General features: G+C 41.0%; 1 protein-coding gene across 5 annotated transcripts in view; it reads right to left on the minus strand.

The window, feature by feature from the left end:
• Nucleotides 1–3,130: 3,130 nt before the first annotated feature.
• The window catches only part of LOC134750021 (homeobox protein cut), a 209,142-nt gene continuing 194,676 nt past the window's right edge, over nt 3,131–17,596 (minus strand). For 4 of the 5 annotated variants that reach the window (XM_063685090.1, XM_063685087.1, XM_063685092.1 and 1 more), the window contains 4 exons: nt 7,878–8,065; nt 7,193–7,338; nt 5,832–6,736; nt 3,131–5,565 (listed from right to left, as the gene is read on the minus strand). In XM_063685090.1, the coding sequence (XP_063541160.1) occupies nt 4,022–5,565; nt 5,832–6,736; nt 7,193–7,338; nt 7,878–8,065 (2,783 nt within the window). In that variant the 3' untranslated portion in view covers nt 3,131–4,021. The remainder of the gene's footprint in view (nt 5,566–5,831; nt 6,737–7,192; nt 7,339–7,877; nt 8,066–17,596) is intronic. The other variant, XM_063685088.1, reaches the window with a different exon arrangement.

A 17,596-nucleotide genomic window follows, 5' to 3' on the forward strand; every position in this document is an offset into this window, starting at 1 on the left:
TGACGTCATAATGACGTAACAATGACGTCATTATGACGCCATAAAGACGTCCCTAACGTCATAATGACGTGTAAATGCTATCTGGGACTACGTCAGGCCAAAGAGACCTGTCGTATAGTATAATAAATAAATAATAAAGCCTTTATTTCTTACAGAATTAATTATACAGTTTCCAAAAGTAGTCTTGTTAGTAATTACTAATTATCATGAAAAAAGAGCGTAGCTGTTTTATTGAAGTTGAAGTTAATGTATTGCTTGCATTTTAATAAATTGATGATTCAGAATATCTGCCAAGTCAAACAGGTTTGACAGCACTGGCTTCCCTCGAATGCGGCTGACCCAAACGGCTGTTTTAGTGTTAGTAAACTATAAGATAACAAAAAATATTATTAGAATATTAGAATGATTCATATTATTATGGTTAGAGTTATTATTTGTTTCTTTTTCCTGTGAGTTATTCTGCAAGAACCCCTCTGGAGGTAAAGGCCTCCTCGAAGGTGAATCAATCGTCTTTGCAGTTTGCATCCAGCTTGGAGTTAGTATAGAATCCAAAAAGGATTGCCGGCTTCGTATTATTAGTCTATACGTAATTCCTTATTTCCACGCCTCTTTAGGTAGGTTACTATTAGATCACGAGGTGATGACTAATGCGCAAGATACCTCTAACACGACGTTTACACTTACCTCCACCTCGACCGCACATCTCCGCTGCGTGTTCGGTAATTGATAGGAAATTATGCCCAATTACAAAATATAACTACATAATAGCTTGCTTCATCACCTTGTAGGTTATCCTAACCACAGATTATATAATAGTTCTTACGAACAGATACTTATCTCTCAAAGAAAACGCAAATACCTACCGTTTTGATACCTACACAAAAATACAATGGAGTGACCTTCAACGCGCCGCTCCCCGCACCGCGCGCACCGGCACAACGCTAGGGTTGCCGACGCTTCTTTCAAATAATTAGGTGTCTTAGGTAGATATCTAGCTATAAATGTGTCTTAAAAACATTACCTACGTCTTTAAAACAATTTAACAGTACCTACGTAGCTTGTAACTATCGTAAAAATAATAACAGTAGGTATATTGAGAATATCTCGACGAAGTGACGAAGACATTTCGTGCGTGCGTGAGCGCGTGTGGCAACCAACTGGCTAGCTTGAGTCCCGCCGGCGGGCGTTTCTCTTAACCCCGGTCGCTCGGTGGCGCGTATATAACTACTTGTATATACTATGTCTATGACGCACACCAAAGAGGATATAATAAGATAGAGCGGTACTGTTATAGTAAATTTTGTAACCACTGACATCTATCGACATACTTTAAAACTAAAAATGAAGATTTATAAAAATACGTTAAAATGTATTTAAATATGGATAAATGATTTTTTTATTTGCATTAATTATTTTTATATGGTTTTGGCCCGTGTTCTTTAACGGATATGCGTTAAAATTATTTATAACAAACGAAACCGTCAACGCCCTCTATACGAGAGTAGGCCAAAGCTAGTGGCGCCATCTGATCGAGGATCAAATTTTCGTGATTTGATTTGAGAGGCACGTTTTTTCCTTAGACTGTATCTATCTATTACGGAGTTATATCTATCTTTGCGCACACGCAGCTGGCGGGCTCTGGCTTTTATACACGTTCTTTTCCATACGAATAATATGGAAACACATCATTAAACAAATATCTTATCGAAGGGAAATGAAACAAACACGTATAGTTACCGATTCAAATAAAACATCGACTGATTAGCAATTTCTTTATTTTTAAATTTAATAACTTTAGAAATTGTTCAGAAAGAAGACAATAGTTTCAGCATCATTATTATTAATATGATATGAACAATAATAATTACTGCTATTTAATAACTATTCATTATTATAATTGAGATAACGTATAATAATCTATCCGCTACGTTAATTATGTACAGTGTTATTCTATTGCAAACATTAACGCAACAATAGACAATAAGTATATATAATATAAGATGGCGGCACCACGAAAGTTTAATTGGCGGGAAAAATGTAAACTCATAACAATATGCGCCAAAACTTAGTTCTCATATTAAATCACTTTTATAATCGGGTCTATCGCGAATTTGTTTCGTTACTTTATTTACCGACGTTAAATGTGAAATGTGATTAAATATGGGTTTAATGCGCGAAGCTTTTAAATGTTATAAAACAAGGTTCTATTTTAATTTATTGTTTTAATGGTAATTTTTTGCCACTTTAAACTAATTATTAATACCGAATGAAAAGTCAACTGAAATGTTATTTGATTTCTTTCACTAATTTAAAAAATGAGTATGGTTTTAAAGTTAGAATAAAGTAAGTTGAATGTTTTTTGTTTGTTGTATTTAAAATATTGATGGTAGTTATTATTAATTTGGTACTTTCGTGGAAAAATCAGATGGCTCAAAATATTTAGAGTAATTAATAAGTAACAATACATAGTCATTATATTCAAAGCAAAAGCTATAAAATTATTATAAAACGTATTTAAAGTAATATCTACACTTGCGTTTGCATTATGTAGGTATAAAATGTTCTGAAAAATTCAACTTTACGAAAATCTGTATTTTTTGCAGTGTCGAGATTAAAATGATTTCCTTGTTACTGTTAGACAGCTGTATGTTTTAATATTGACTATTAAATGCTATTACTTATTACCTAACTTATTGGTTTATATATAACATCGATATGTATGAAATTTGGTAATACTAAAACTGAACGTTAAGATTTGCCGTAAACCAGATCTTTGTATATCTTCAAACCGTTATATTTTTGAATTTTGAAAACCTGCGGCCTAGAACTATATATACCCGATATAATTTTAATACATTTTTCGGATACTTGGTATAGAGACATAAATTTTGAATATCATGAATGATCCTGTTCATGTACAGTCAGCTACAAACGCCTGGGCGACTATTTGCCTACTTAACGTTACCTTTACTAACTAGATGTGGCATTTCCATATTTACAATAAGAACTCAAATTACTTATTTACATTGATGCAAGGAGTATGGTTCCTTTAAATATACATTTATCATTTAATACTATACACTAAGGAAATAATAGGAATGGGAAAATAAAGAAAAATAAAACAAAAAAGTGAAATAAGATTAAAAGCAAATTTATTGCTAAAATAAAATAAAACTATAACCGCAAGCAATACATTATTTGCTTAATCGTATTCGTTTTAATTTGTACGTTCTCTAAAGTCGTTAAGTTCGCTCTACACTGAGAACTATTGTCTATGGAAATTAAAAGGTTAAATGACAGCTAACTATCGCAAATCACAAACTTGAGCGTCGCGCCTCGTATAAAATAATGTATAGAAAACATACAGTAAAAAATAAAACATTCATAATTTAAAGTAAACTTATATAACCGAATTATAATATTTATAACCTCACCGGTTCATATAAACGTAATAATACTTTCAACTGGGATTCAGTTTCGACCATAGCTTATATTTACTTCAGATTGCACTTCAATTTTCTTTAACAATAATGAACCTCGCGCTCTAAACGGTATCTTACAAAACCTCCTACTCTATATGTACACGCGCTCCTATCCGATACATATTTGGTATATTTATTTACAATAATCGATTTCAAATATTAAAAACGAAGTAAAAATACTCAGATATTTGTACCGAGTCAGGGTACTTTGTCTATAAATTAAAAATTAAAGCAAAATGCATAATTTGTATCGTAAGTGTAGTCGCCCGCGGCGGGACGTATGCCAGGCATATCACGAGACGGCTAATAGGGTCTATGTACAAAGTCTTTGGCCTTACAACGTAATTATAACAAAACAGTACATTTAACTACACAATAATATTTGCACTCGCGCCTACGCCCGCCTCTCCATTGGATGGAGACCTTAACTAATTAATAAATAACCGTCCAACTTGATATGATCTAACTCAGTACAGTCGCTACACTACGCCGGACCACCGCACCGCTTACACTTGAACAGTTCTATCACATCACACAGTCTAGTACTCCCACCGGTCGTCGTCGGCCTCCGCCTTTATCTTGTCGTCCGGAAGGACTTCAGGCGGCGTGTGTGGCGTGTGTGGCGTGTGGGGGGTGTGAGGCGTGTGGGGCGTGTGCGGCGTGCGCGACGGCTCGCGGGCGGCGGGCGAGCCCTCCCTGGGCACGGGCGAGGGCTCCACGCGCACCGTCTCCTCCGCCTCGCGTCGGAAGTCGTCACTCCGCATGACACAGACCCCGTTGATGATGACCTCGTCGGGGTTGCGCGGCTTCTCGTCCTGCCAGTCGGGGTTGACCCACTGCGGCGCGGCGGGCTTGCGCCGGCTCGACCGCGCCGGCGTCGACGCCGCTTTCGGCTCCGTCTTCGATTCCCCGTCGTCCATCGAGTCTTCCGACCCCAGATTGCTCTCTACGTCGTCATCTTCGAAATCGTCCGCGTCCGGCTCTCGCTTTAGCGGCATCGATAAATCTAACCCCGACGCTTGGTCCTTAGCCTCCTCGGGCGGGAGCAATCCGCGCCCGATCAGAGCGGCCAGATTGGAGTTGGCGGCGAAGTACGGAGGGTACGGGAGAGGAACCCCCGCTAGACCCATGCGCTCCTTTTGCAGCTCTAGAAGTCTCTGGTTGAGGAGGAGCCGGAACTGGACCGGGTCGAAGGGAGCGGATGCCTCGCGAGCGGGTGGTTCCGCCGGTAAACCGTGCGGCGCCTGCTGTTTTAGCCTCATTCTGTGGTTGTGGAACCAGTTGGTGATGGTTCGCGTCGAGAGCCCGAGCTCCGCCGCCAGGAACTCGATGGTCGGCATGTTGGGGTAGGGGTCCAGAGCGAAGGCGAGCCGGAGGGCCTCCTTCTGTTCCTCGGAGAAAAGGACTCGTTGCTTTTTAGCGGAAGGCGCGCCCGTGGCGGGCCCGGGCGAGCTCGAATGATAAAACTCGGACGTGTCGTTCGAGGAGGTGTCGGAGGAGTTATCTTGCCCGGGGCCGCTCGATCGCCGTCGCTTGTTCGCTTCTCGTCGCTCGTTCTTAAGCGCCTGCAGGCGATCAATGTTGTGCGCGTCGCTCAACCAGAGCTGCATCCTAATGAAGGGTTCTCGGCCTTTAATGCTGAGCATATGCCACGGTTTCGGCTTGGAGAGGAGCTCGCTGACCGAGCCTTGCGAGAGTCCGAGGACCGCTTCCCCGAAGATCTTTTGGCCGATGTTATTAGCTAGTAGGGCCTCTTTGATTTTGGTAGTGATCGTTTGCGTGTCGAGATCCTGCGTGAGAGCGGCCATCTCGTAGACGCTCGGGGAAATGTGTTGGTGAAGCGGCCTCATGGTCGGAGGCGCGTGCGGGGGAGGCTTGCGGTCCTTGGGCTCGAGCGGGGGGAGGGTGACGGCGTGGTGCGGGGGGAAGCCGGGGGGGGTGAGCAGCAGGCCGGCGGGGGGGAGGTGGGCGAGGTGGCCGCCGCCGAGGAGCTGCTCCTGCTGCATCTTGCTGAGCAGCGACGTCGCGTCCGAGATCATCTTTTGTGTCGGGGGCATCGGCTTGCTCATGTTTGGCGGACATGCTAGAATAGAAGAAAACATTCGTTAGTACAATATCACAGTTTCAGTAGCTTTCGTTTCTTTTTACATTAAATTACAATTTGAGAAAGAGGTAAACAAATAGCCAAAGATTTCAACGCAAAACTGGACTTGTAAGTCAGATGAGAAATAACTTTTAACAAAAAATATTACTATTCTACCCCCGAATTCATATGGATTTCTTTAACCTAATACTTGCGTTTTTATATATTTTTTCTTTAAAGACAAAAACGAACGTTGAAATACTTACGAGGTGCTCCGCTATAGTTTCCAGTCCTCATCAGCTTCTCCGGCGCGATCTTGTACTGCGACGCCACTAGCTTGTGCACCGCGTTGTCGTCTTCCAAGAACATCTTCATCCTGATGAAGGGCTCCCGGCCTTTCTGCGTCAGCATATGCCAGGGCTTTGGCCTCGCCAGCAAATCGCTGACGGATCCTTGTGACAACCCTAACACAGATTCTCCGAACAGCCGTTGACTGATGGAGTACTGACTTAGGGCCTCTTTCACTCTTCTGACAATGTCCTCGGTGTTCAGGTTGTTGAAGAGATCGAATTGCTGCTGCGTGATGGGCGGGAGGACGGCCTTCATGGAGCGCTGCTGCGGCGCATGGTGCGTGGGGTTGGTCGGTTGCGAGATCAGACTATTGGTGATGGAGGCCATGCGCTGCAGCGGGCTGGCCGCGGCCGAACTGCTGTAGTCCTCGTTGGGGGTGATGGCTGGCGGTAAAATGGCGTTCCCGAGCGGACTAGAAGCTGACGATCCAGTGGACTGTTGCCCTGGCTCCAACTTCGGCCTGACGAGCGAAAACGCGCTTCCCGCGTGCCTTATAGCCTCTTCAGCATCCATTGGCTTATCCTTATCGTTATCAGTAATAATTCCGTTTATCTTAGCGTTCTTGTCTTTAGGGAGAGATAGATCCTGTATTGCCCCGGAGCCGTTGATGTGTTGGTTCTGCGCTTGCATGGCTTGCTGTTGCAACGCGAGCAAGTTCGGGAAGGGAGGCATTCCGGGGATGTTGTGGAGGTTGGTAATGTTGCCGCCGGGTTGGATCTTGGCCAGTTCTCGGTGGTAGGCTTCCAGGGCCATGCGGAGGTCTTCGGGAGGCCGCTCCATGTGTGGTGGCATGCCGCCGCTGAAAAATGGAGGAAACATTCTGGATGTTAGTTCTAGACTTGCTGCTCTTCATTATACCATTACGAAATTTTTCGCCTACCAATTGGAATGAAAACTGGACCAGGTACAATTTATATCAGGAATTTATCTATTTGTTATATTTCCTGTACAAGAGTGTATCATATACAAACAATCTAATTTTATTTTACGATTTTTTCATGTTGTAGCTTAGTGCAATAATGTGACAGGAATTCATATTAGGATTTATATCATGTTATAGCATACTATTAACTTTCGGTCTAAAATGCCGGTATACTTACCCAGGGAACCCGTCCCGGTTATGGCGCATGTCGTCCATCCTCTTGGTCATGATCTTAGTAGAATGTTCTGTAAGCCATAGATACGTACCCAGGGAACCCGTCCCGGTTGTGGCGTATGTCGTCCACCCTCCTGGTCATGATCTTAGTAGAATGTTCTGGAAGCCATAGATACGTACCCAGGGAAGCCGTCCCGGTTGTGGCGTATGTCGTCCACCCTCCGGGTCATGATCTTGGCGAGCTCCTCCTGGTAGATGCGCACCACCTTCTCCTGGGGGATGTCATCGTTTTCGTATTTTTTCAGTCTTCTGTTTTGACTCGAGTCCTGGAATGTAAGTGAGTGGATTTTAGCAAAAGGATATGGCGCAAATGTCTATCATGTTTAATAATGTAAAGCGAGGTTTAGACTAGCAAGAACTTGCATGCAATTCTCATTACATTGCGGTATCTGATAAACATTTTGAATGCTAGTCTAAACCTCGCTTTAGAAGCATTGATCTGCGATCTGTATTTGAAATGCACAATTTACACTTGATTTAAACAGGATTTGGAATTCGATTCTATGATTATTTTATTTATTTTCATTGTTAAGGTAATGTTATTTAATGCACAATCAAAAAAAGAAATTTATACACAGAATTTATATTATATGCAGATACATGGGTGGCAAAACGACTTGGACAAACTCTATGGGGAATGTCGTGCCAACAGGAAATAACCTGCGATAGAACTGAAGGAAAAAAGAGGGAAGGCCTTTGGCAAGCAGTGAGACACTAAAATAAAAGGGTTCCTGAAGTAATAACCCTCTTTCATTTTTATTACGTGACAAAATTTACCCTATGTTTGCCAGGATACTGTACCTACCTTATTAGAGAACGGCGATAAGCACTGCGTCCTCGGCGAGTTGGAGTCATCATTGCTCCGCGAGTCGTCATTCGGCTGGCCTGGCTTCATGAGGTGCGAGGCTTCCGTGAGGATATGGGCCAGCCGCTCGTCGCCCTCACCCTCGCTTCGACCGAAACCGGGGCCCATGCTGCCGTCCTTGGAGCCCACTGGAAAATAAAAGGTTTAAGTTTAATTATTTATTCGAGCACATAAAGTTGAAGTTTTGAATGATTCACGGTTAGTTTCACTAGACTTATATTGATCGGGATATGGGAATCAAACACGCGTAGTGACACTGTGAGTGTAGTATGCTTGGACCGACCAACGAGTGTGAACGCGACCAGACCAACGAGTGTGAATGCGACCGGTGATAACGTTGAAAGCGAACGCAGCCGACGCGCAAGAATGAGGGTAGACCGAGCGCGGTCTACACAACTTTGACACCCACCCGCTGCTATCTTCAGTCACTCGTGAACAAGATGCATGTAACTGCGTCGAAATATCGGGAGCTCAAAAACAATACAAAAGGTAATCACGGTCCATATCCCGGCCAATATAAGTCACATAAAGTTGATCCAACTAAGTGCGTGACTAAAGGCCTGTGTACACCGGATGTGTGCGCGTTGTAATATACAGATTTTTATGAGAGACGGCACACCGCTTGCGTGATGTGTGCGTGCACGGCTCCAACATTTTAGAGCATTGCACGTCTACGCACACGCAGCTGATGTGCACTGGCCTTTAGTGTCTTTAACTGATAAATAAAAAGAGCCTATCAGCGAGTCAGATCGAGGGTATAGTCGACGTCAAAGATATATTTACCCTTTTCGTCTTATTACAAAGAAGTAAGGTGCATAAGCGTATACATATCTTTGACGTCACCGTCGACTGTACAATCAATGCAGCATTTTAGCATAAATAGCATAGCTAGGATTAATGATACGAGCATTGAAATAAGTTACAGAACTGTCTAAACCATTGTGTTTGGCAGTTTACATTTGAGCTTGTATCTCATGGCCTTTTGACTGAATGAAATGTATGATTTCTTGACCTTTTGTTCAAAATTGCACCTACAATTTTCCGTTCCAATGAAATTGTAGTTATAATTAAGACTAGTGGCCTAGACCTTGAGTATGAATCACTTCGGTAACTTCTATTACAATGTTGAACATTTAATTAGGGTAGTGTGTACAGAGTACATGTTTAGCATATTTAGAACCTTGTCATTCTATAGTGTGAAACTCCGCTTCTAGCAAAAGTGCTATTCAACATTCGACGTTTAGTATCACAGAGTACTAACACATCGCGTGACCAATATTGATTGCGTGATCGTCGATCGGCACATTTGTTCGATCACAACCAAATTACATACTCATATGAGATATATGTACCTACTCAAACTATGATCTCGTTTTAATTGCTACTAAAGTGTTACAAGCTCGACGACGATTCACAGTCGCTTGCCAACTCATAAATTCTAAAGTTATATTTGGTACAATTGAAATTAGGCGAGTCATTAAAATGCAGCTAAATGAATAGCTCTTTAAAGTTAATCACTGAATGGGAGCGAGCACTCATCGCCTAAGCCCGTAATCCAAAACCGTCGCGCGCGCAACCATAAACAAGGAGAAATACGCGCGAAAACCGCCATATTGTGGCCGTTCATCCTGTCAACATATTGTCTTTGGACGCACAATGAAATGATACTATTTAGATGCTGATTTATACTTAGCATTAGTTTAATTAAAGCGTCTAATTAGTTTTGAAGGAGGGTGAACGTTCGCGAATGCTTTCGGATAATTTGCTTTTATGTTTCAACGGACTTATGCGAGTGACCAACTTGCGTCGTTTGCGCAGTCAACGAGCGGAGAAAAGTGGCCGATTTTGCTGTTGATCGTTATGAAACACCATTTTGAAATGTATACTTCGTTACAGTCATATGGGCGTGTTAAAAACGTTAGGTAAATATAACTTCCGTCCGAGTTTCGGGAAACAATGTCGTATTTGCTCTGCGGTTTTTAATGGTTCCAAAAATGGCTCGAGGACTCGAGTATTAATTCCCAAGATCACAAAGAATTAATTGCGTCCTTAAGTTTTATTCCCAAACCGACAATATGCTGAAAATCGTTTCCCGAACGCATGTTTATTTTAGATTCTGTTTCAATCAGCGCACACTGCACTTTCATTGTTATTTTTGAAGTTTTACGATTAAATAAAGCTGTGATGTGATTTACCAGGCAACAAAGCAATTATTTAGTTTATCGCAATTGAAATTGCACTTTTTTTCTCACGTCCCACATATACGTAACAAGACCACGAAATTAGTATGTCCTTCTATAGAGTTTTTTACCATTCACAGTCTCCTAACGACTTATGACTAAGCGAACGTGATCTAAATAAATTCATAAATATGGCCGCCACGGTTTTTTGATTATAATCTGACATGGCCGTAATGTCTCAAGTTTCAACTCGTAAACGTTACAATAACTCCAAATACGTGATACGGAGTTATAATTGCAGCATTTACTTTTTAATGTTCGCCTAATGTGAGACTCTCTAAACTAGGTTTTACACGAAAAAGAAAAATAAGAGCCTGATTTATGGTCGATTCCCGCCAAATATAATTAACAATTGTCACGATAAAATCTATTTTTAAATACAACAAATTACCATTGCGGTCGTAGTATTACGCGACATTGAAACTATGTTTAAAACATTAGATTTCGCGTTTAAAATTTTCCGGCATGTCAATTACGATTACGACCGAATTAGGATGTGAGTCGTGTCGCGCTCAGTCGTGCCGCCAATTTGTTTGTTTCGGAATCACTCTTCGACAAGACTGCGAGGCCAATAAATTTCAAACCACGTATATTTCGCCTTTGATCTTCTCATATTATTTTGTTATTCCGCATACGGCACGGACACAATTACCGATACGTGTCTTGAACTGCGGCTGTCAACTGCATCGCGCCATCTTGTGCACAAGCTATTCAAGATGGCTGCCGCTTCAATTACAATCATTTAGGTAGTTATCGAGCGAGCCCTTATCTCGGCTCGAGACTATAAAGCATGGGCCGATTATGATCTCTTTTATTACCAGTCGTTATGATGTGCATTTTTGATGGATATTTAAAATTATAAAAGGAGTTCTCAATTAATGCCGTCCGGTCACGGAAACCTTATTATCGGATAGTGTTTGATGGCCGCTGACCGCAGGGGACAAAGGCGAAGTGTAAATTCGAGCAATAATTCCATAATTCTGGTATATATAAAAAGGTGATATATTTGTTTATGCGACACAGTATCGCGTGCACGCACGCGAAAACTATTTCTTTGTAACTGTTATTGATTGCTATTGCCGTATGAATATTCAGAGACTTTGGAAACTAAAGGGGAGGCGGTGCCCTAAATTATCGTGTCACCATGACACAGTGAAAAAGTGTTTTGTATTCGTTAGTAATTTAGTTTTAGCGGAATCGAACGGGAAAGGTTCGAGATTGTGGGGGTAGTTGTAAGAAAGGGGTGAGAGGTGTAGCCACGTGCGATCGATCTCATTTGCATCGCGGCGTCCGCGCGGACGTCACGGCCGCTCGAAAGTGTTGCCCGGTGCGGAAAAAATGCCGCATTTGAATTGTTAATTCAATGCTAAAGAAATAGTTGCATAAACGAACCCTGACGCTAAAATTAGGTGCTAAATGTTACCGCTGAAATGTACAAATGGGACACGTATAATCACAATTTCTCGAACGTTCTATTTTAATTTTCCTCACTAAATACATTGTTCGAGATAGTGCATTAAAGTTATCTAGGTCAATGCTTGTCTCATTATTCGGGACCTCGGGCTGTTTACTGATGTCATGTCCATCTCGGTCCTGAGTATCATGACCCTATTAATTTCCACTGTCACGTGAAATCTACAAGCATATTTGACCCGTAGCCAAACGTAGAGATTCGTATATTTCCGAAAGAAAACAAATGAGAATCTGCGTGCGACGATCAGTAATCGTCGCTCTAACACAGAAATTACAGGAAGTGTATAGTAAGGCTTAGACACGGAGATTCGGTTTCCCGTTTCGGTTGGCATGTTTCCTTTGTCGGACTCGACGGCGTATCGACGTTGCGTGCGTAGGGTCGGTTGATCGGTATCGCGTGCGGCCGGGGGCAGCGACCACAATTGATTCCAAGAGGCTGAGTGATGTGCAAGTAACCGGTGTTCGGCAGTTGACAGTTATGGCGGTATGAGCATCGCTTTCGCGCAATAAAAACACAAACTGTCATCAGTTCGTGCGCCAATTTATTTTTATTTTCGCGCCTTTTTAAGAATGCCGTTGAGCTTCGATGCGTTCCGTTTAACTTTACTACTTTCGAATCGCGATGAGTTCTTGACTTGAATCAGAATGTTGCAACACAAACTCTAAATACAATTTGATGGTGCTTTCTCTCATATTATAGGTGTAATAAAAGTAGAGGACATTCGGGCCGCTGGGGGCCGGTCGCATTAAATTTTTTATAACATCACAAATATTAACAGAACAAGAACAATAATGGATCAAGATTAGTTTACATTGTCGTTGTAATATTTCTGGGAATTTGCACAGATTTTACATATGATACTTGTTTAGAAACAATTGTAATATTACCCTGCCTAACGGGATCTATAAAATAAAACAGTCGTCATAGAGAACCTGAACACAATTTCGCTTAACTGCCAAAAACGTAAAAAGAAACGTTCCAAAACTGGCTGACAGCACCGAATCGAAAAAAAAAGTCACCAGAGACAATATCATTCGTAATTTAAATAAAACCAGCCAGCTACAACTACCGGTAACGCGTTTAGCGCAAAAATCCCCGTGCGCCGTAGTTCCTAACTGGATTCGATAATCAATTTAAAACTGCAAGTGCGACGGGCGGGCACGTCTGCATTATGTCTCCATTTTTGAAATAAAACGTTGCAAGGAGGTACTCTCTCTCTGTGGTCGCTCCCTCATGACTGAGGATCGTGGTCATCAGTGGATGTGGATGCTCCACACCTGGTTCTTGTAATCTGCCTCCATCGGTGCCTGTCCATCGCGTCTCTGACGACCGAGCAAAAGCTGGTTGAGGATGGGGGGGTTTTATTTGATCGCTCCATCTAGTTGGAGACCGTCCCCGGCCTCGTTTGCCCTCCGTGTTTCCAACAATGATCAGCTTTTCAAGGCTTTCGTCTCCCCTCCTCATTATGTGGCCGAAGTAGGACAATATGCGCTGCTGACAGATTGTGGATAGGCGAGTTTGGACACGAAGCTGTGAAAGGATCGATACATTGGTGCGCATGGCGGTCCAGGGTATCCTTAACATACGCCTCCAGCACCACATCTCGAATGCATCGATCCTTTGCCTTTCTCGGGCTCGTATCGTCCATGTTTCCACGCCATACAGAAATATGGGGAATACTAGAGCGCGTACTAGCCGGGTCTTGGTGGCGCTGGTTATACCTCTCTTCATCCAGATCGACTGAATGTCATAACTTCCTTAGCCATACCAATACGCCTTTTTATCTCCGGTACGCAGTCGCCATCATCGTAGATAAGTGCGCCCAAATAGACATAGTGGTCCACGATATCAACCCCTGGGACGATGTTAACTATTCTGGGCAGTTTTTTGGCACGGTCTACTACCATTAGCTTCGTCTTGCTCCTGTTTACTGTGAGACCCATTCGGGCAAGGAGGTACAACTAAACAATAATTTGCCATAAAAAATGCATTGTCTATTTATACATATTTACTGTAAAAATTTAACGTGTGTGCCATTAAAAAAAGAGATTTTTCATTTTCCTCTGGGTGAATATGTAAATCTCAAGCTTACTACTATAATATATCGATTTAAAATGTCATCCAAATCATCTGAGACCACTTTAAGGCATTGCGCTTTCCATATTTTACCGATTTTGATCCAAAATAAAGTGTTAAAGCTTAACACATGTTCAAAGTTTCAGAAATTGTGAAATTTCCGTTACAATCGCTTCAGTCAATGCCCGACTGGGGCGGCCCTGGGGGCCGATCCGGAACTTTTAACGATACCAAAGTTTTTTAACGAAATAACCGAATTCAGGTACTAACGCAGTTAGACGCCTCGGCTTCGGTAATTCGTTGATGCATGTACGGTGCAGGAGACGAAAAGGGGAAAAAGAGCTCAGATATTGATGATTTTGTTAGTTTTCAGGCTTTTTTCCATTTGTATTCCACAGATTTGTGTGTGGCGAAATTTTTAACCGATTAGGCGCCGCTTCCCTGTCACAAACCTACCATTTTTTTTTGTTTTTTTTTGACATGTATGAATTCCAAGACTAATTAAATAATTAGCAAACTTTAGTTGCCGTACACAACTAAAGTAGGTATGCTAATTATTTCTTCTACACGGTTACTGCAGCTCCAGTATTTGTAATATAGGTTTTTCCTAAATTAATCACTAGCTACTGCAATTTTTCAGTCTCGGCGGTTATTAAAGCATCGATAGGCGTTTATTGATTGCGCGATGGATAGCGGCGCGGCACGCGAGCGTGTGAACGCTACTTTATTGTTTAAAATTGTTGGAGCAAAAAAAAACTTTGTTTATGGTAAATCTTTTGCAATTTGAAAAGTCAATAAATCAATGAAATGCTTTATTACTGTAGTTATTTTTAGTAGCTTTTCTGATAATTTTACCGAGCAACGGTATAATTATAAGATAACATTTAAAAATATAGCCTAACCACTTAAGTAAACGCTGAACTTAACTAGCAGTTATTCGCTGCCCATAATACTCCTAAGTGCTCTGAATAAACATGACAATTAAGTCTATTAATAGAGAAACAGTTCTAGTTCATCAACGGACGGATAAACCCTAATTCACTGTGGAACAACGCCTCCCCACAGCCCACATTAATCTTTACTAATTATGCAAGGAGATATAAAATGGCGTCCACAAATCGCGACGTAGTGACATGTTAAACATGCCGTCTTGCCGGACAGATGCCTGAGTTATACGCAAAGGAAACCCGAGTAATTAATTTGAAGGAATAATATGTCACGATGCACTTAAATTCATATTAAACTTTGCTGTTTAGATGTAAACAAGATGGCGATTCGCGCGCGAAAGTTGCGTTCCGTTTCTTTGTCACAAATCGATAGACGTGAGAATTGGCCAGTACATTAACTAATTTATATTAGATTGAATAGATAGATTACTGAGAAACTCATTATTAGAGTGAATAAAACGTCTCAAAATGTTGAAGTTATTTATTAGCTTCTATTTACGAGCACGCTTAATCAGCCGGCATTCGAATTTGAAAATTTGTAAAAAGTAATCCGGCCGTCGCAATGTTATGCGCGTGTCAACGGTCTTTTCTCTCAAACTTTAAAGTTCAATTTATAAAAATTCGATAAAGGTGCTATATGGTTAATTTTATCTTGTTTTTCGATAATCGCGAAATCGAGTCGAAAGCGATCGCGCGTGGGCGGGTGACTGATGCGTCGACGCGTTTACGACGACTCGGCTTTATTCGAATAATTGCCGGCCGCTAATAACGAGAATAACATAATGAGAATGCCCTTTTTATCGCTTTTTAGCGGCTTTGCGGCAATTTATCGGGACACTTTTTGATATTGTTTATTGCCTCTTAAAAAAATGAGAATACGACAACATAGAAGAGTCAGACTTGTGAATTCGACTTAAGTAATGAATATTTGAATTTCGAATTTGAAGCAATACTTCTTGTTTGAATGAAATAAAAATGAGAGATAATTTTTAATGATTGACATCGAGTGTTTGTTTCCCGCCTATTTGTGTAGAAAATCTGCGTTCCGTTTCACGTCCCTAACGCTCACCATCGCGTGCGGGAGCTGTGTCAATAAAATTAAATAAATCGTATAAATACACCGCTGTTCGACATTGTTTGTAAAAACGCCGTGTCAATCGACGTGTGAACTTGATAAAAGAGGAAATAAAAGTAGGATGGATTACCTTTTTTTGGAATAGGTATGCTATTAAGTATTTTTAGTACACTTTTAATTTGAGTGCTTGATAGATTTTTAATAACATTTTATTAACATATAAATTTTCTAATGTTAATAGATTAATTTTTACTGGTATTTGAGTGGAGACATGCTTACGGTCGGATGAATCGATGATGTCAATCGATTTTATTTATATTTCCATAGTTTATATTCTGGCGGAGTTTATATTAAAAATAATTTTACGATTAATAAATAAAGTCTGGCGTCGGCCTCAACACAATTAGTTTAACAGCAACTGAAATTACAAACAAACTAAAATAAGATGCGCTACATTAATGCAATTTAGCTGAGCGATAAATTCATTTCGCTTACGTTTACAACATGTTAGTATGTTGATTATGTTTTTACAAATATGTGTTTTTGACCGTTCGGTCCGTTCGGATACTATAAAAGCCATTAAAAACTGAAAACAAAATGTTTAAAATATTCAAATCTGTAAAGGTTTCTCTAAACGTCACCGTTAATCGCATGCGATTTGCAATACATTTCGGCATTTGATTGATCGATTGAATTCGTTGCTCCTACTTAGCCAGCAATTATCTAAAATCGCATGCCATTTGTTGCAACGTTTGTAGAAGCTCTTGTAAACACAAATCAGAAAAAAAAATATTATCTCTGGATTTTCCTCAGCAATTAATGTACCTCTATGAACAAAAGTTAACAAAACGATTGTCTATTCTTGTCCGAATGGCGAAACACGGTGACATTTGTTTGAGCGTAAACTGCCTGTTGCCGGCGCTGAAATGTAGATGGCGTGATAGTTTAATTGATCGCTATTCTGGTAACACTTTAATAGTTTAGTCACAGGAAGCATGGACTATTTTATTGTTACAGTGACTAATAGGTCAGTTTTCCAAATGTGTCATTGATAAGTAGCTTTACACTGTATATTGCTGGGGCAACAGGCTACAGTGCCTAAAATATTTGAAAAGCATGTATAAAGTCAGTCTGCTAAATGGGTTTTTGCAATACCTATTGTTTCGTAGGAAAGCAAGAGTTGATGATATTCAGGTGAGTGCCCTTAAATTATTAAAAAATATATATGCCCCACCAGATTCCCTTATATTTAGGGCATTTAAATCTCTTAAAGCTTTAAACAAATTTAACGTCAACATTATTAATCGTTTAATCTCGAATTAACAGTATTTAACAATCAAAGCAAGAGATTATTCTTCGTTAGTAGCTGAAGGGCATTTTTATAGGACCAAAGTTAATTTAAACACAAATAAAACTACCTGAATTAAGACGTAATGTCGTAATTATCTTCGAATTTACGCGGATTAGGGCTCTCGCTCGCACTCGTAAGCAATTACAATTACTGTTCGGTATAAAATCATAAAGTATATAACGAGACACGGTATTATAATCATAAATATGCCCTTAAAGAGGCCTGATTGCTTCGTCGGAACCCTTCAAAGGCCCCGCCGGCGGCGACATTCCGCGGGGCATAATTCCTTGACCCCTGCCTAGCGCGGCCGCTTGTCGACAGATGGCGTTACGCGCACATTGTTGCGCGCATACCGAAATATTCCCCCCTTTTTTCGAGTTCGGAGTAAACACTCTTAAACGGCTATTTAGTTTTTCAGTCGCTTTCTAAGTGGCTCCGGTGATTTTTACCGGAATGCGCCTTGTAATAATACTAATAATTGCGTCGTAAATTAAGT

This window comes from Cydia strobilella, chromosome 19 (genome assembly GCF_947568885.1).
Source record: "Cydia strobilella chromosome 19, ilCydStro3.1, whole genome shotgun sequence".
NCBI lineage: Eukaryota > Metazoa > Arthropoda > Insecta > Lepidoptera > Tortricidae > Cydia > Cydia strobilella.